Raw genomic sequence first — 19,523 nt, 5'->3', positions numbered from 1 at the left:
CACATGGGATTTAGTGACCAGATTTTAATGACTATTGTACGGATGGGCAAATGGTTAGCCTCGCAGCAGAGAAATCCTGTGAACTAGGGACAGAAGGCAGTGTCTAGAAGGCTAACTACACCCGACAGACCAGAGGGATACAGAAAGCATAAAGGACACATTGGCGCCTACTGCAGAGGCTCTCAAACCTTCTGGTTTTCAGGGACAATTTCTTCATAGATTCCACAGCCCCCAAGCCAAAACAACTGAGCCACTCACTCACTACATAGTCAGGACCAAACAACCCAAGAAGGCTATCAGTCCCAAAAGCTCACTTACACTGGCAACGGACAATTTCTCAAACCCAGTCATCAGACTGGCCACTGCCTCCCCTGTATCCTGTTCCCCACAGATTTTCATGAAACCTGCTTTTTTCCACAATCCCAGCTTTGCAAAAATACAGCATCATTGAAAGGAGTGCAGCAAACTAACACTAAAGCTGAACCCGTGGGCCAGCAGGTAAAGATGTTCGGCACCAAGTCAACAACTTGTGTTTGCTGTGTGATCCCAAACACACAACACCAAGAGAACCGAGTCCCATGGGGCCTCTGAACCCTATTCATCATGCGTGCACTGTGGCACGCATGTGCTACACACATTCACACGCAAAAAAGCTGGACTTGCCCAAGCTTCTGTGCAGCACATTTTTAAGTATTTCTTTGGCACGCCCTCTGAGTTCAGTGCAATGCTCCTGGGGGCTGACGGAACAGCAAAACCAAAGTGCACATAAAGGATACTTCCAAGGAGAAAGAAAAAGGCAAAAACCAGAGGGCAGACGCAGGGGCAGTCCAGCTGCACCTGGAAGTATAGCAGCAATGCCAGAGCTCAGCAAGTTCATAACCTAAGTGAGCGAAAATCTAACCCTTAGCAATTTCTCAACAGTCTCTGCTTTTATGGACGAGAGTAACTAAATTCAATCTTTAAATTAACCCATGAACCTGATCAAATGCTTATATTAATTCTGACATGTACATAGGTAGCAAAGCTAAAACATACTGAATCTCACGATTTTTTTTATAAAGAAATATCACCAATTAGCTGAATCATAGCAGGAAAAATTCTAACCCTTAATTTGCAAACATTTCTGGAGTAGCAACAGGAACTGTCACCCAGAGTCTGGCAAAGCTTTCCTGGAGCAAAGAGCTGGAAAAAGGATAAAATGCAGGAGGTGTAAAACCCAATTTCATGCTCATGGCCAATTTAGAATCCTGAAAACACAGAATTACCGCACTCTCCCTGATGTAAGGAGCAGGGAGCTTAACCTGTCCGCAAGACACTCCAGTGACTCAGACTATGAGGACAGCCATCGATGACACTGACCTGACCGTACGCACCGTATGCAGCCCCTTACTGCGTGCGAGTGGCTACTGAGTGATCAAATGTGGACTAATAAAACAAAGGACTACTGTACAGAGAGCACAGAACTAGATTTCTACTAAATGGTGATGATTCTAGATTTTCCAAGTAATGCTCTTGGTTTAAACCAGAGGAGAGAAAACTCAGTGCATCAACCATATTATCTTTAAATTGTTTCATTAAAAGCGACAGAACTATTGCCAATTCAACAGTAATTCTATGGCTTTCTTTTATTCATGTTCACTTAAGGGCTCACTATGCAGCCCAGGCCTGCATCTCTCCAAACGTCACAATGTCTTTGCCACCACACCCAGTTACATGTTATTTTGTTTTTCCTGGGGAGGGGGAGTGTCATAATCAAAACCATCTTTAGGTTAAGTTTTAAAACAAGAACCAGTACCTAAATCTATGTGTTTTTCTTTTGCACATAAACCCTGCTAAATCTGGTGTGCAGTGGATTTCTGTCCAGGAGCTAGCAGTACCTGCTCTCCTGCTCCATGAGACCTCGGCTCTGGCTCTCCATGGCTCTAAGTTAGTCAGCACAGCTATTTTAAATTCTCAAGCTAACAAACTTGGACATATGCAGGGGATAGATCTTTACAGTATCTCTGAATCACGGCCAATTTTGTACTCTTTTAAATTTAAAAGTGTTTTAAAATAGCAATAGGAGATTTAATAGAAATGTTGAAGTTTTCAGTAAGTCAAATGGACCAAGGGCGACCTTCGGTGCCTGTTAGCCCCGATTCCTCAGTATCACACTGAGGGTAAGGAACAGAGCTGTGTGAGGCCCACAGCGCTCACTGCCTGCACTTCAACCTCAGCTCAACTTCTTTTAAGACATTATGCAATAATCCTAACACAGAATATCAGCGCTCTTATTGAGCATTTAGTTCAAAATGTTTGGGCCGGCCTTCCCTTAGAACACTGGACTATTTTTAAATCATACAGTGAACTACTTGAGTGACTCTTTTGTTGAAATGTCCTACTGAATTAGAACACATCTGATGCATCAATAGCACATTTCTGAAAATGTCAAGTATTAGTCCTCAGAGCATTTTAGTTGCAAAACTAAGGCCAAACTAAACCCTATAAGTAGAATTTTTTTTCACTTAATCCCATATTCTTTTTAAAACCAACTTTTAAAAATAAGCAAATCAAGATTTAATGTAACATAAGACAGTTACTACAAAAAAAAATTTACTCCCTGGCTCCTTTTTAAAAATCATGACAGAAAGAAAACATTTCAGAAATGTTTTTGTGAGATGATGAGATGGCTCAGTGGTTAAGAACAAGTGCTGTTCTTGCAGAAGACTTGAGTTCAAGTCCCCTTCCTCACACCAGGCAGCTCACAGCCACTTGTAATTCTAGCTGTAGGGGATGCCTGTAACCTCAGGCACACACATATGTACACATAAATAACGTTTAAGAACTTAGAACACTACAGTAAAGCACGATCTAGGCTGATCTGGGGATCAGCAAGGGCACAGCCTTTGCTCAAGGCTCTGGAGAGGGAGTGGGAGAAGAGACAGAGGAAAGAAGGGAGGGAGGATGGAGAGTGTCCCTGTCATAAGACACACACACAACAATGACAAATTACTCATAAGGAATTAAGTTCCTGTACTTAGCCACACACTTACTTGAAATGATTACTAAACAAAGAAGTATAAAACTGTATGAATTGATTTTGCTCCAGAAGCAAAAATATGCACTTCCTCTTCCCAAGCGCCAACATATTATCAAAACAGCTCCTTCCAGCCCAACACTCCAGGCTTACTACTTAGTCTCTCTAGACCAATTCATTTTTTTCAGAACACTCCTAATGCTCGGGTTACATTTTCAGTCTTCTTGCTTTCTGTAACTCTGCCCATCAGGGTGGACAGGAATATCAATGGATAACTTACTGGATGCATACTAATTAGACCTGTTCAACTCCTTCAGTGTTGTTTCCCTAAGAACTCTAGCCTAAAGCACAGAGAACATCCCCATTCTGGACATGGGGTGCTAAGACATTACTTGTTCAAGTTCACCCTGCCAGGAAATGCATGTGCTTTGTACATACTCAGAACTAAATGTTCCCCAAAGTTGTTAAGAGGCCATCATAGTTACCACGAGCTCCATTACACAGTTACTCTGTGACACAGAGCAGAAGTCAGTGGATTTTTTGTTTTTCTGTTCAGTAGCTACTTTGTGTTTGTTGCTTAGTTAGCTTGTTTGTTTGTTTTAAAACAAGGGTTCACTCTGTAGTCCATCTAGGCTGACCCAAGCCTAGGCTAGCCTCAAATTCCTCCTTCCTCAGCTTCATGGTGTTAGGATTACTAGTGTGAGCCACTACAACCAGAGAAACTTTTTCCTTTTTTTTTTTTTTGGTTCTTCAAGACAGGGTTTCTCTGTGTAGCCCTGGCTGTCTTGGAACTCACTCTGTAGACCAGGCTGGCCTCTGTTGGGAGCCGACTTGTAGCAGAAAGCGGCTATCAGCTTTGCAGCCATCTCGAGCCATATACTCTGACAAAAGACTTGGTTTTCAACAGCCTCCAACAGCTGAGCGCACTCTGATAAATATCTTGCTTATCCCACATAGCTTGTTTTGCTGTTTAGTGCCTACAGCTGCAAGGCTTACGTCATATCCACACCTACAAGGTGCACGGTGCACGTGCTATCCACGCTATAGACACCTGTAAGGCTTACGTCATATCCACACCTGCAAGGCACGTGCTATCCACGCGCCTACAAGGCACGTGGCAAAAGCATATAAATACCCCAGATTTCCCTTCAGTAAGAGAGACAATACGGGAGACAATGAGAGAGAAAAGGAGAGACATGAAGAGAGACAATAAACGAGAAGCGGACGGGAGCGACAGAGCAGGCCGGGACATTCTGGCCCCCAAGCGTGAGGCAGAACGGTCTGCAACACAGTGGCCGCCAAGCCAGGCAGTACGGGTCTCAACAGGCCTTGAACTCAGACATCTGAGTTCTCCTCTGCCTCTGCCTCCCAAGTGCTGGGATTAAAGGCCTGCGCCACCACCACCCGGCTTGAGAAACTTTTTCCTAAAGGGCCAAATAGACTTTAAACTTCGAAGCTACCCAATCTAGGTGGCAATGACTTAACTCTCCAAGACAGTATAAAAGAAACCACTGATAAGGTGTAAAAGAATTTACATAGCCGTACGTCATCAACAACTAGAGGTAGCTGACTCAGGCCAGCACTTGTTAACTCATCTCAAGTTATACATAGTCATGGGCAGAATTATCCATTGTGAAGTACAGTATTGCATAGCTGAATAAAGCATTACATGTATCAATTCTGGTTTTAAAAATCACCCCAGACACCACTATCATATAATTATAGGCAAGTGAACATACTGAGAGGCAGTTAGTAAATATCTCGTTGGGTGGAAGCATTGGCCACAAACCTGGATACCTACATTTGCTCCCCAGATCACAGCAGAGAGAACTGACTCCCAAAGAGTTGTCCTCTGATCTACACACACACACACACACACACACACACACACACGCATACACACACAGAATTTTAAATTAAAGCTTTTACTACTGCTACAGTGTGTATCTTTCAAGGCAGCTGAGGTAACTCTGTGGTTCGAAGCACTTACAAAGCCCAAGGGCCAGCGTCCAGTCCCTAGGTCCCAAATTGGAAAGAGAGATCTGACTCTTTTTTTTTTTTTTTTTTTTTTTTTTTTTTTTTGGTTTTTCAAGACAGGGTTTCTCTGTGTAGTCCTGGCTGTCCTGGAACTCACTCTGTAGACCAGGCTGGCCTCGAACTCAGAAATCCACCTGCCTCTCCCTCCCAAGTGCTGGGATTAAAGGCCACCACTGCCCGGCGAGATTTGACTCCTAAAAGTTTCCTCTGACCTTTATCTACATATGCACCACACACACACACACACACACACACACACACACACAACCATACACACGCATAGAAAACTAGCTCTCATGATATCAAAAGGCACTGTGCAAGCTTCCAAAGAAAGAGGGTGGCTAACAGTTCTACCCAGCCATGACTTTTATGAACCACGTCAATGACAGCACAATAACACTAAGGGTACAGCAGTGGCAATAACCAACAGTTCTCTACTGTGATCTAAGACCAGACCAACAAAAGGAAGACTATGCCTCACAATGAAAACCTAGTTGACTACTTGGTGCTACTGAAGTCATGATTATTGGGGAATAAATGGGGATAAGTTGGATTTTTTTCAAGAAATAAATAAGTCACATAATTTTCAACACACACACACACACACCAAAGCCTCATCTCTCCAGAAGCACGCTCAGAAGCAGTGGGACAATGGCAGCCAAGCCTCTACTTTCTGCCCAGTCTCTCTCCCTCAGTTAAGATCTTAGAACCTCCCTATCCAAAACATCAGGAGCCATAACAATCATCTGGCCCACATTTTAGACTCTAAATTTCCTGACCAAAAAAAACAAAAAAAAGTCTCTCTATAGGGACAAACAGATATAATGGGTTCTCTTCAGTTCCAAAAATCATTTCCTCCCCTGCATCTCGGTCACCAATTATTAATCCCATACTTGAATAGTTACAGTCACTGTGAGAACAGGAGCACCTCCAAGGTACAAGAGCAGACTTGCTCAAATATGTTCTTAAATTTTTAAGAAAGAGAGAAACGAACACATGCTTACATTTTAAGCTGCAGTAGATTAATCAGCATGCATGCTCATGTCTTAACATTGGGAGCCATCTGCTCTAAGGAGGCCGGCACCTGGACCTTACAGTAGTGTCCCTCGAATCCTCCAGACAAGCATCTCTGATTTCTGCCTCCTGTTCTTCTGCCTGACTCCCACTGTTCCGTGAGCTCTGTAATCACAGGCCTCACTTTTTCACCAGGTATTTCATGCTCCTGCCAACCTTCCCTGCCCCAGCCTATGTCTGTTGGTACACAGTTCTAACACTGCCACACACCCACTCTCCTCTCCGTTCTCTTGTCCCTCTCTCCCTAGGTTCTACATTCCTGACCAAATACTGGCCAAAGCCAACTCTGAACCTAACTGGATTGAAGTCTGTGACCCTGGTGTTTGCATCCCTCTACATTCTAAGCAGAGTTACAAGGTTCTTGGCATGAGCCAGCAATCCTGTACTTGAGTCAATTCACTCACACTCGGACACTTTCACACCTGTTCTCTGTGTGCAGCTCCTGAGTCTACCCTATGAGAACAGACAGCGGACAGATGCACTGAGCGTCAGTCACTTATAGCCAGTCTTGTCTTTGCTTCTACTTGCTAAATCACCTTCTGACAAAGGTCCTCCCGTGGAGGTTTGAATAGGAATGGCCCCAGAGACTCATGTGTTTGAATGCTTGGCCCAAAAGGGAGTGACACTATTAGGAGTTAATATATATATTATAGTTGGAGTTAAGTGTGGCCTGAAGTGGAAACTTCTGGTTTCTTTGGAAAGTCAGTTATGTCAAATGATATTTTGCTGGAACACACAGGTAAAAGGATGTTCTGCAAAAGCAGATACGTGAAAGAATGTTTTCCTGAAGCAGACACATGTGAAAGGATGCATGATGTTCAGAAGGAATATAAATATAACCCCACAAACAGTGGGAGCTCGGGCATTCGTTTGCTTTGCTCTGCCTCGCTATTCTTCGCTAATGACACACGCTATTAGTTCGCCTTACACTGTGTTACTGAGCTCCGCTTATGGTGACTTCATAAAGAGAAACTCACCAAAGAACTTCTTGTGAGGTTACTGTGGCTTCTTGCCACTTCAGCCACTTCGGGCAGGTTGCTGAGCCTTGCAGTTTCTTCTGGATTGAACTGCCCTTGCTGGTTCGTGTGTGGTGACTGCCAAGTGGACTGGACTGCAGCTGCTGATTTATATTTGGTGTTTGCTAATGGACCGAACTGCTGATATTCTGATAGCAAAGTTTGGACTCACCCTCAAAGAACTACTTCTAAATAGGTCTACTAACTATGTCCTAATAACTTTTCTTTTCCATTACCTCTGGTGGGTGGTGGGCTAGAGGGGAGGTCGAACACTTATTAAAGTAGGTTGAGGAAAATGTATGCCTACAGTGACCTTGTTGGAGGAAGTGAGTCACTCTGTGGGTAGACTTTGAGTCTCCTATGCTCAAGCAATACCCAATGTGACACAGTCTCCTGCTACCTGCAGATCAAGATGTAAAGCTCTCAGCTCCTTCTCCAGCACCATGACATGCTTCTCTCCATGACAACAATGGACTAAACCTCTGAAACCCTAAGCCAGTCCCAATTAAATGCTTTCCTTTATAAGAGTTGTGGTCATGGTGTCCGTTCACAGCAGGGAAACCCTAACTAAGGCACCGATGCAATCAAGCTTCCATACACGATATTCCTCTGAAATCACCCTCCAAGGCCATCAGCTCTTTCCAATTTGTCAAATTCAGGGCTGTTTTGCTCACCCTCTTAGCAATATCCAATTAACCAACACTTCCTTTTTGATTTTTTATGTTTGAGTTCTTGGAAAACACATTTTCCTAATCTCCCACTAGTTCACTGCTCCCAGTTTTCAGTCTCTGCATATGACAGTGTCTTAGCCCCTGACCTCAACTCTTCTCAATCTGGGTGAAAGCCAAAGAAAATTTCCTGCAGTCCCACAACTGTGTTATATACACAAAAGTTCCACCCTCTTTTCTCCCATGGGGGAAACCCTTACACATTAACTGATTAATTAAGATCCTCATCTGGATGTCTCAAACTTTAAGAAACTTTAAAAAAAAAAAAAAACAAAAACAAAAACAAACAAACAAAAAAAAAAAACCTACTGATTTCTCCCACTAAAACCTTCTCCTCACCTGCAGCTCCATCCCTCTCTAGTCGGTGCCGCCCTAGACTCACTTCATAACCACCAGCAGGCTCCATCTGCTGTACTTTCCATATATTTATTTCAAGCTGCACTAGAACATCATTTGTCAAAACTCACTCAATTCTGCATTTAAACAATTCTGCATTTCTCTGTTGGTAAAAAGTATAAATTATGCCTTAATCTAGTATGATGGTAGTGGCGGATTTGGGCATGTGTTATACAAACAGAGCCATTTTCCAAAGAGCCACCAAAAGTAGACAGTTAGATACATAGATATATACACAGAAGAATGAATGAATGAATGAATGAATGAATGTTTACAGGCCATTGCTCCTGATTACCTCCTAGAAACTTGAGGGTGAGATTAAGATCTTCATATTGCTCAAGATAACACACACTTGAGTGGGGACCTGGAGAAACCAAACTGGAACTGATCTGGCTAGCTTCCATAGCACTGGAGGAGGTCTCTGCATGACACCCAAGATCAAAGTATTCAACAATCTTTCCAGCCACGAACCTTGCAAACTACAGTAACAACTGGCCAGGCAAGATATATCCACTAGCTTAAAAATTATTGAGATGTTATGGGAATTAAACAATCACTTTCTGGCTGTATTTAAAATACCCACTCCACAAACAGAACTCAAACCTGGCTCTACTAACTGGGACGAAAACCTGTGGTTGACTAGGTCCGAGGCCCTCAGGAGTCTACTACTACCATGCTGTGTCCGGATTTGCCTTCTGTTGCTGTGACAGCACAGTGGCCAAAAGTAACTTGAATAAAGAATGTATGTGGGTTATAGGTTCTATCTCATCATTGAGGAAAACCATGTCAGGAACTCAAAGCAAGAATCTGAAGGTAGGAACCTAAGCAGAAACTAAAGCAAAGCTGTGCCTGCTTTCAGACGCACATCTATACAGCTCATGCCCACCTGTGTGAACATGGGACTGGCAACCTCAATCAGCAGTCAAGAAAGAGCCCACAGACATGTCCACAGGCCAACCTGACAGAGGGAAGGCTTTAACTGAGTTTCCCTCTTCTCAGGTTGACTACCAAATTAACATAGTATAAAGCTGTCCCCTGAGTTACTTTATAGAACCCACAACTAATCACAATGCAGAGAACAAGAGACTATGGAGTGCTCAGCTCTAAAGGGGACATCTACATCACACACACATGCACACACACTCGTCACAGTAGGGGGGTAGGTACACTGTAAGAGCCATAGGTAGCAGACATCTACAGAAAAACACTACAGCACTGGACACGATAGAGCTGTTAGACACATAAATTCAAAGGTGCCGTGGCTTCCTGTGTAAGATCTGCACAAGAGCAAGCCAGTCAGAATCCCAGGAGAAAGGCTCCTAGGTATTGTAAATGCCTGAATCTCAGGAAGATGTTTAAGTAGTGAGATTCTAAAAGACAATGGCACCTATGTACATAGGCCACCACCCCACAGAGCAATAAGGCCCTAATGAGGCCTAATGAAATCCTGTTTTTCTTTGTACAGTTTTTATTCTTTCTTTTCTAATTTACACCACACATTTTTTCTCATCCTAACCATATTTATAATTCATCTTTACTATCACTCACTTTTCAATTAGACTCTAAATTTCCCTCCTCTACTTTCATTCTTCCATATCTCTAGAGGAATACACAAAACCATCCATGTAGGCCTGGGGTGCAGCTGCGTGGCAGGAAGCACTCATTCACCATGCAGATGGCCCAAAGTATAATCCCCGGGACTGCAAAAGTAAATACTCGAATAAATAATAAGTGAAATGTAAACGTGGCTGATAAAAATATTCTTACTGTGTGTTCAAGTCTATTTTTACATACTTTAAACAGATTTTAACTTCAGCACATGTATAAAATAATTTGAGCTCTGGTAAGTATTTAAATCAAGAAGGAAAAAAAGAAAAAAGGGAAAATGATAGAATATGAGTTTAGAAGTCGAGCCTGCTTTGTATTCTCACAAGGACTCTAAGGCAAAAGGAATGTTAACTAAAAATGATTACAATCAATTTTTATATAATGAAAATTCTTTAAAGTTCTACCTGAGGATGGATCCACTTACAAATAAAATTCCTATACAGCAACAGATACATTTTTTCCTGGGCACTATCACCTTATTAGCTTTAAACCGAATTTTTATTAAGGAATTATTTATTCATTTTATGTGTATGAATGCTTGCCTCCATGTCTGAACACCACCTGTGTGGCTGGTGTCCATGAAGGTCAGAAGAATGCAATGGAGTCCCTGGAGCTCCGGCTGCCGCTGGTTATGAGCCTCCATGTGGGTGCTGGGAACCAAACCAGCGTCCTCTGCAGCAAGAGCAGTAAGTGCTGCTGTCTACTGAGCTGTCGCCCAGCTGCTAAACTGTATTATAAATGAAAGCAAGAAAGTTCACAATATGGTACTGTCCATCTAAAATTACAGAGCATTCAAGTGCTTCTAGTATGAAGTCCGTATGTAATCATAGACTCTGATTTAACTGCCAGACCCTTAATGACCATAACTAAGGTAATCACGCTACCTATTCAACTATAATCAAGTTTGATTTTCACTAGTGCTTTTGCCTTAAGATGTGTTAACAATGGCATAAATGCCGCACAAGGGAAGAACACAAAATATGCTACAGATTATGAGGATGAGGAAGAAATGGCTTTTGATTTTTTTGGGGGGGGGTTGTTTTGTTCTGGTAGGAGTTAGTTTTTTAAGAAAGGGTCTCACTCTCTGGCACAAGATGGCCTCACATCAGGATACCCCTCTTGCTCCAGCTTCCCTCATGACTAGATAACAGGTGCAAACCACCATGCCCCATATGAAACTGATTTTGTTTATGTTTATTTCCTTTGTCTTTTTTTTTTGAAACAAGGTGTCACATAATCCCCTTCTAACCTCTAACTGGCTTTGTAAGAGAGACCACCCTTGCCGGGCAGTGGTGGCTCACGCCTTTAATCCCAGCACTTGGGAGGCAGAGGCAGGAGAATTTCTGAGACCAGCCTGGTCTACAGAGTGAGTTCCAGGATAACCAGGACTACACAGAGAAACCCTGTCTCAAAAAACCAAAAAATTAAAAAAGAGAGAAAGAAAGAAAGGAAGGAAGGAAGGAAGGAAGGAAGGAAGGAAGAAAGGAAGGAAGGAAGGAAGGAGAACCCCGCAAACAACTCAGGCTGCTATTTGCTCTCCACAAACTGATGGCAAGTCCCTATTGCTGGAAATAACACCCACACAACTCACCCAACAAGGGGAAGTGGAGCTGGTGCCTACCTAGAGTCTTCAACCCCATTGGCTAGAGTTCTTGGTACCCTGCATGCTAACCAAAGAGAAATACAATCACCACCTCTGCTTCCAGCCCTCTAATCTACAACGGTGACCTGCCTGCAAGGAATGCTAATGCAATGGTGGCACAGAGCTTGCTGGAATAACCAATCAGCATCTGGCTTGATTTAAGGCCCACTCCATGGGCTGGGATCCATACGCTCCACTGCTTGGGTGCCAAGAACCAGAGACTAAATAGCCAGGGACCTAGGGCACAACCAAATATACTGTCTACTAAAAAAAACATAGTCATAAAATGACTCCCTAATAAACATTCCACTATACCTATAGATCAGACTGTAAGAGCTTCCTCCTGCAGCAGATGGGAACAAATACAGAGACCCACAAGAAGATAGTATCCATAGAATGAAAGATCTTGGAACATTCAGCCCTAAAGAGGAAGTCTCCATCAAATCCCTCCCCTCAGGGCTCCTAGAACTCTGCTGAAGAGGAAGCAAAAAAAGAAAAAAAAAAAGTGTAAGAGCCAGAGGGGATGGAGGATTCCAGAAAAACAAGGTCTTATAAATACAGCAAGACTATGCTCACTTGAGCTCACTGAGGCAGCATGCACTAAGACCTGAATGGCTCTACTCCAGATAAGGTCCTACAACTGAAAGGAGAAGTGGACACACGCCCATCCCTAATCCAGAAGCTATCTCCAATGATAGCCTCTTGCAAAATGAAATTTTTCAGGGTACCAAGAAAAATGAGTTTTCTCCAAAGGAGTCTCCCTGGGGAAACAAACCACTCTTAAGGTAGGCTGTGTGTCCAGCATTAGACGCAAACCATTTATTTTTATTATGTTTTTGTTTTTACCCTTCAGGTTTTACGTATGGTTTCCAGTTTTGTGTGTTTCTGAGACTCCTAGATGTGCACCTGAGTGTGTCTGCGTATGTTTCCAAGTCCATATCTGTGTCTCTGCCTATGTTTCCGAGTCCATATCTGTGTGTCTGCCTATGTTTCTGAGTCCATATCTGTTTCTGCGCCTTTTCTTGGGCTGTCTTCCTTCTGGTTTGGTCCTGTTCCTTTGTGTTTTGTCTTATTTTGTTATTGCCCATCAGATGCCTGTTTGTTTTCTAAGGAGACCCAGAAAGGATGTGGATCAGTAGGTAGGAACTGGAAGGAGGGAAGGGAAACCATAGTCAGAATATATTGTAAGGGAAAAATAAATTTAAAAGAAAAAGAAAATGAGTTCAAGTCAAGTGTGGGGGCTCACACCTGTAATCCTAGAGCGAATACGCTGAGGCTGAGGAAGCTGAGTCTGAAGCCAGCCTGGCCTTACAGTGAGACTCTGTCTCAAAATTAGATTCAAAGTAGATGTTCCCAGTGTACTACCAAGTTAAGAATTGGAGACAATCAGACCACCTTCCTCCTTGGTAGACCCCTAGCCTTTAAAGGCAGAAGCCTGGTGTCGATCTAAACTTTAAACTTCTCCCCCTCGTTCCTCCCCCATCCCAACTGACACAACCATCAGGTCCCATCCCTCTAAGTACTCTTCCGATGGCCCACACGCCGTTCCTCACCTTACCAACAGCAACACATACACTACTGACACTGCCTCAGTTACCCACCCTCTCCAAACCATAGCCTGGTAATTCTCCAATTACAAACCTAAACATCTCTTCATCTCCAAACTGCCACAGCGACCCTGTCACCAACACGTAGTAGCCCAAGCTATTGACAACACGCGACTTTCTATGGTTTGATTCTTCCAGGCTTTCAGATGCCCTACCACATACTATGATCCCCCTTACCCAACACTCTTTTCTAAGGACAGGGTTTAAATTTGGATCCCAGAGTGTCCTCAAACTTGAAATCCTCCTGCCTCAGCCTCTGCTATAATTACAGGAATGCCCCAATCCACCCAGCCCTCATGCTATACTTAAAGCCTCATGATATAAAGCCATACTACCTGAATTCCCAGCATGCATCTTGCTGTAGGTTGTCTAAATGTGTGGATTTTCTAAAATGTTTCTTGCTTCTTCCTCTCTGATTTGATGTACAACTACGATTCTCTAAGATTCATCCTGAGCTGGGAAAATAGCTCAATCAGTGAAGTGCTTGTGCACAGCGGGAGAACCTGAATTTGCTCCCCAGCATCCATGTAAAAAGTCAGGAGCAGTGGCATACTGTTTGTGACTCCGGTGCTAGGGAGGTGAAGACAGGATCCCTGAAACTTACTGGCTAGCCAGCCTAGCCTAGTAAAGGTAAGTAAAATAAAATACACTAAAATAAAGTCAACCTCAGCTTAGATCCCAGGAAAGCTGACACAGGCACACCGGCTCCCTCCCTTACTAGTATTATTCTTCACTAGTTTGTAGTCGGTGAACCCTACAGATAATGCTGACATTTCATGGGTGTTTACTATGTCCTTCTTCTACAGAACATTTTACAGAATTAACTGATTTAATCTTCTACAAAGTGGCACCATTACTATGCACATGGGAACTGAATGACACAGAAGTAACATTCCCAGGATATCCAGCTGGGTGGAAACACATATATTTACATTACTGAACCTATCACAAAAGTAAAGTTACTTAAGTGTCCTACCACAGCCTGTGAGCTCCTTGAAGGCAGGGAGGACGCCATTTCTGTCTCTAAATCAGCAGTATATGTATAAACTTCATATATATGTATATATTTGTACATATATGTATATATATATATATATATATATATATATATATATATAATGTATTTCTTGAATTGATTTTAAAATAATGTTCCTTACAAACTCAAAACAAAACTGAGTGTGCTAGGGTGGAGCAAGCTGTTTTCTTTAGCCAAGAAAACATTAGAAAGCAAGCTTACTACCAACATGAGATTACATCCTTGATGAAATGGACTTATTGTGTGGTGATAGTGCTTAATCACTATGATAAACCAAAATTCAGACCCATTTGCTTAAGATTAACTTTTTCCCCTCAGTATGTACAGATTCTCGTTTCTTATCACTCACAGCATTAAGAGAAAGTCCTAAATTTACTTTCCTCAAGTGGAAAGAAAGAGGCAAATGACAGACCACTGCCACTAATTGCTTCCTTAAATCCTGCCAAGAAATGTATCCCATTAGGCAATTAAAAGAAAAGACAGTTGCCTGACTAAGCATTTCACAAGAGAATCTCTAAGGTTGTGTGCACTGGCATTCCATTATTCAAATACTAAAAAATGCTCTAAGTAAAAATGAAAAAATAAGAGCAAAATAAAACTGTCATTCAATAGAATATAAATTTCTATACTGAGACATATGTGATGTTAAAATATATGTATAACCATTCGCTGTTTAAAGTTATAAAAATAAGTTATTCTAACACCGATGATAAATGACCATGAGACCAAAACCACTGTACCTAGGTGTGCTCTCAGCTGTAGTCCTCTGAGACACTCTGAAACAGTCATTAAAATCCACAGAGACAGTGCCAGCAGCAACAGTGAACACACAGTACTTGTTAGAGTATCTGCCCCGTGCACAGCTTCTACACACTTGTGTACCACTGAAGGTAAACTGGCTACCAAAAGACCTACAGTCCGAGCTACAGGGTGGTTAGGCAACAAGACATCAATCTACCCCTAAGCAAATCTTACCATTTCTTTGTACATTCAACCATCAGCTCCTGGTAGGAGGCCACAAACTGGAACTTGGATGCGTGTTTTCCCACACGCTGCAGTCGCTTCCAAACTGAAGCCATGGTGATAGGTCAATAGGTTGGAACAGCTCTGAACTAGCAACACAGCAGCCTTAATAAAGCAGAGGGGCCAAAGCACAAGAGCTTTGCATGTATGTCTGTACTTTCAACAAAAAACTAGAACTTGAAATGACGCTTGGAGTCCATAAGTCTTCTCCCTGTTTCACAGGGTAAATCCTATCTTAGATGAACGGCCCAGTCAAGACGTACAGGTCAGGATGACTGAGAGGAGGTTCCCTCATGGAGACATCACCATTCCACCTCAGGGGCTATATGACGTGGGTTCTGGAGAACTGAAAAGCAAAACACAGACAAAAAGAGAAAGAATATGAGGACAGAAGCATGAGAAGTGTTAGATAAGACCGAAACAACCTCTGTTATCTGCATGGTTTTCAAACAATGAAACCAAACACCGGCCTCAAAAGCCAGTAACATCAAGGATGCAAGCAAGATACCAAGGAAGAAATGACAAATCACACCGAAGACAGGCGGCAATACACCAGGTTGTCAGCACCAACAATTGAGAGATGCCAGTGGGGCCCTGCCTTCCCTACCTAGCATCGCAGAAGGGATGAACAGGGCGGGAAAGTCAGGGTTGCTAAGTGATATCTACCACCAATTAGAAGGAGTGGAGTATTTTTAAATAAACTTTATTTTTCAACCGATAATTAATAGCCTCGAGCCTCAGAATATATGCTTAGAACAACCCGGGGTGCAAGGAGAAATGCTGGTTCAGTAGGAGAGGGAAATGGATGGAGAGCTAGGAGTGGAGGGAAACCTCACGGCAGAGGGAGGGCAAGGTCCCAGCTCCAGGCCACTTTGCTTCCCCTTCACCTTGGCTGCCAGGAGGAGGGGAATGGAAACTCCTGCCTGGGCTTGAAGCGATGACCAGCCGGGCCAACGGACAGTGCGGGGTGCGGTGCCTCCCTCCCCCATCAGGGGCAGCCGGCCTGAGCCTCGCCTCCTCACGCACCGAGAGCAGACCCCTGCCTCTCTCCGCAGAGACAGGCGTTGCCAGCCGCGGTCCCTGTCACCCAAGCCTTGCTGTTAGACCCCAGCCTCGGTCCCGAACCCCGGCCCCTCTGCTCGTCCACTCCAAGCCCTCCTCACACCTCTAATCCCGCTGTCCCCTCCTTAGAGCCGCTCCTCGGTCGCCGCCACCTCAGAAGCAGCCACGGCCACCGAGTCCTCCATCCCCGCTGGAGCCGCGTGGAACAGCGAAGCTCGGCGCGGCGTTCGTTTGCGGGAGCCGGGGTCTGCAGCTTTCCGGGCGGACGACGCCCGCCCTCTCCCGGCGCAGTGGCCCCTCCCCGGCGGAGCGCCCTGCGACCGTCCCCTCCCGCCCGCCCGCCCGAGCGAGCCCTGCCAGAGCCGCGGCTCAGCGCCCAGATCCCCCTCCCCCGCCTTCCTCAGCCGCCACCACCATCATTACCTCCCCCGCCGCACCTCTCACACTAACCCTACCCACGGCGGCTCAACCTCCGTCCGCCTCGCCGCCATTGGCCGAATCTGCGGGAGCCCCGCCTCCTCTGTGGGCGGGCCTTAGGACGGGAGAGGCACTCCATTGGTAAATTCTCATGCCGGTCACAAGGGCTCCACCCCCAACCCGCGAGGTTTTTTTTTTTTGTTTTTTTTTTTTCCTGAGGTGGAACCCGACGCTGGGTATACTCTCCTTTTCTTAAAAAAAAAAAAATGTAAATCACGAAGGACGATCCCGCCCATTCCCTGGAATGGTTGAGAGGGCAACGGTAGGCGGGAGGAGTAAGGATGTTTATAGTGAACTGGAAAGCGGTTGCAGAAGGTGGCTGTCCGTCAAAGGCACCGTGGCTGCCGGGCAGGGTTTCTGGCTCCTGCTATAGGAACCGAGCTAGCTCTGATTCTAGACCCTGCCAGGGACACTGAGGTGCTGTGGTTTCTCTCCCATTCTCCTATTCTCTCCCATCCCACCCACAAACTGGGTGCTCCTCTCCTGCGCCACTAGCAGCCAGAGATTTTGCACAAACAGCCTTTATTTCACTCAGTTCTTTTCGAGTTTCTCCCTGACCTTGTCAGGCCCCAGCCCCAGGTTCAAGGAGGGATGAGCTGGACGTAAAATGTTTGCAGTACAGTCTCTTCTTGTTCTCATTCTCAGCATTTCTTTGAATCTTGCATTCTCGTGTTCATTTGCGGTCTCATTATCTCCTGGTATGAGCCGTGGGTGAATTAGGGAGTGGTTGACTATGTGGAAAGTGTGGCTAAAGACAAGGGAGAGGGCAAAATAACTTAATAGCTTGAGAGCAACGGTGTTTACATCTATTAAGAGGCAGCTGACATGGCCTGAAACTATATTGTCAGAGGTTAGCCTCAAACTCATGATCCTCCTTGCTTCAACATGCAAGTTACTGAGATCGCTGAAGTTTTAGGCGTACACCCTTGTCATCACAGGTGTGAAGCATTGCCCAGCTACAAGATCCCCTTTGAGGTTGTAAAAGCTATAGACTTCGCAAGGGGCAGGAAATATCCATCCTATACCAAAACACAAAAATTTGCTTTCAGCCTTAGATGTTCCACAGACATCGAATTTAGAGAAAGAACAAAGAATAAAATTACAGCTTTTCGGGGCTAAACAATTAAGTCAGATTAATTGAGAAGGAGGCTAAGGATGTACCTAAGAAAGGGGGTATGAGAGAGAAGGGGAGTTGGGGAGACAGAAGAGGGCAGGAAAGGAAAGGGGAGGGGAGAGAGGGGAGCTGAGAGGGAATGGTCAAAAAAGCCAAATTCAGCAATTCCTCAGCAAGGAATGAGCGAAGAGTTTGGAAAGGAGATGGAAGCAAGCATGAAAAACGCAAAATGCACATTGTTTGCGGGCCAATTCCTAATCCTATTAAAGTTGGGGGCAAATTTTTTAAACTGACTTTAAAGTTTTTGGTTCTGGGGAGGATTCTTTGGAGGAGGGGAAGGAGGAGGATGTAAGATCCATGTATAGAATCGGAAGCAAGAGTCAGATGGAACACACCCAGGAGACTCGGAAAGACAGGCTTGAACCCAGTATCTAATTCCACTTCCACTCAGGAAAGAAAGTGGTCTAATAATACCACCAAAAAAGTATATTCTATGGGAAATGATATAGAGATCACTTGTTTTGCTATAGTCTCATATCTAAAATATAAAACAACCAAAATGATGTATTCTTATTTTATACACACTATAGAGTTCTCAGATGTCATTATGCCATTATGATCTCAGTAATACGTTCTGCTTTGTTAATAGATATTGTGTGTACAAACCTTTTCAACGGATAATTTATAGAAGTGGTCATAAACTATGTTCATCTAAATTTAAGAACTCACATGATAATCGGTTTTTTTTTTTTTTTTACTTACTCTACTTACCATTCTTTATCATAAATTCTCAAATGATCTAATGTGGTCACTCTGGTTTATTTTAGTATCTTTTCCCTTTCTTAAAGAGGGTACTTCACTGTAAAGAAACTATCTAAAGAACAATGGGAATGAGAGGAAAGAGGGAGGGAGGAAGGGGGGAACAATATCTATAAGGCTCTTCCCTCAAGTTGTAGAAAATTTCAAGAGACCAGTAGTCTTTGTTTTGTGTTGTTGATGATGATGATGACGACGACGACGACTTTGAGACGGGGTCTTTCTATGTAGCCCAGCTGCCCTGGAATTCTTTATGTAGACTGAGGTGGCCTCCAATTTACAAAGACCTGGCTACCTCTGTTTCCTGAGTCCTGGGACTAAAGGAATGTGCCTCTATACCCAGCCTAATATTTTTCTTGACCGTAAACTTACTTTTCTTTCTAGACACCAAGTAGCTATGGAAAGAGTTAAACTGTCCACAGAACAAGGGAAGACATTAATAGTAGACCTTGACATTGTTCTGATGCTGAGCTCAGGTGCATGGGCTGGCTGCTAAGAGCTGCAAGGAGCAGCCGCTTCTCTCCACAATACTTTTAAAAATAACCTGTCTAGCAACTAAATTGATTGCTGAACTTTAAATATAGACTATTCTAAAACTGTTTGGTTTGCTTATCCTATAATTAAGTACCAACTAAATATTGAGCATATTAAATACTATTAATAGTTCGTTAAATAAGTTTCTATTCTCAAAGAGTTTTCAGAAACAGATCTTAAGTGTGCATGCAAGAGAAATTACTTAACCTTTCTGAGATCAAATTTCCTAGCCTGTAAAGCCAGGAAACATACCCAGCTTTCTGAGATGTTGAGAGGCCGGACAACGTGAACATAAAGTGCCTGTCACACAGTAAGCAGGCAAGTGATAACAGTATAT

General features: G+C 43.7%; 1 protein-coding gene across 11 annotated transcripts in view; it reads right to left on the bottom strand.

Annotated features, from left to right (window-relative positions):
• Ehbp1 (EH domain binding protein 1) overlaps positions 1-16,773 on the bottom strand; it is a 280,423-nt gene extending 263,650 nt beyond the window's left edge. For 7 of the 11 annotated variants that reach the window (XM_034508572.2, XM_076938039.1, XM_076938036.1 and 4 more), the window contains exon 1: positions 15,136-15,529. In XM_034508572.2, the coding sequence (XP_034364463.1) occupies positions 15,136-15,239 (104 nt within the window). In that variant the 5' untranslated portion in view covers positions 15,240-15,529. Of the gene's footprint in view, positions 1-15,135; positions 15,530-16,348; positions 16,607-16,668 lie in introns of those variants that run through there. The other 4 variants (XM_076938043.1, XM_076938041.1, XM_034508576.2 and 1 more) reach the window with 4 other exon arrangements.
• Between the last annotated feature and the right edge of the window lie 2,750 nt (positions 16,774-19,523).

This window comes from Arvicanthis niloticus, chromosome 7 (assembly GCF_011762505.2).
Source record: "Arvicanthis niloticus isolate mArvNil1 chromosome 7, mArvNil1.pat.X, whole genome shotgun sequence".
Classification (NCBI taxonomy): domain Eukaryota; kingdom Metazoa; phylum Chordata; class Mammalia; order Rodentia; family Muridae; genus Arvicanthis; species Arvicanthis niloticus.
The sequence above is the reverse complement of the archived record's forward strand: the minus strand, read 5'-3'. Positions and strand labels throughout refer to the sequence as shown.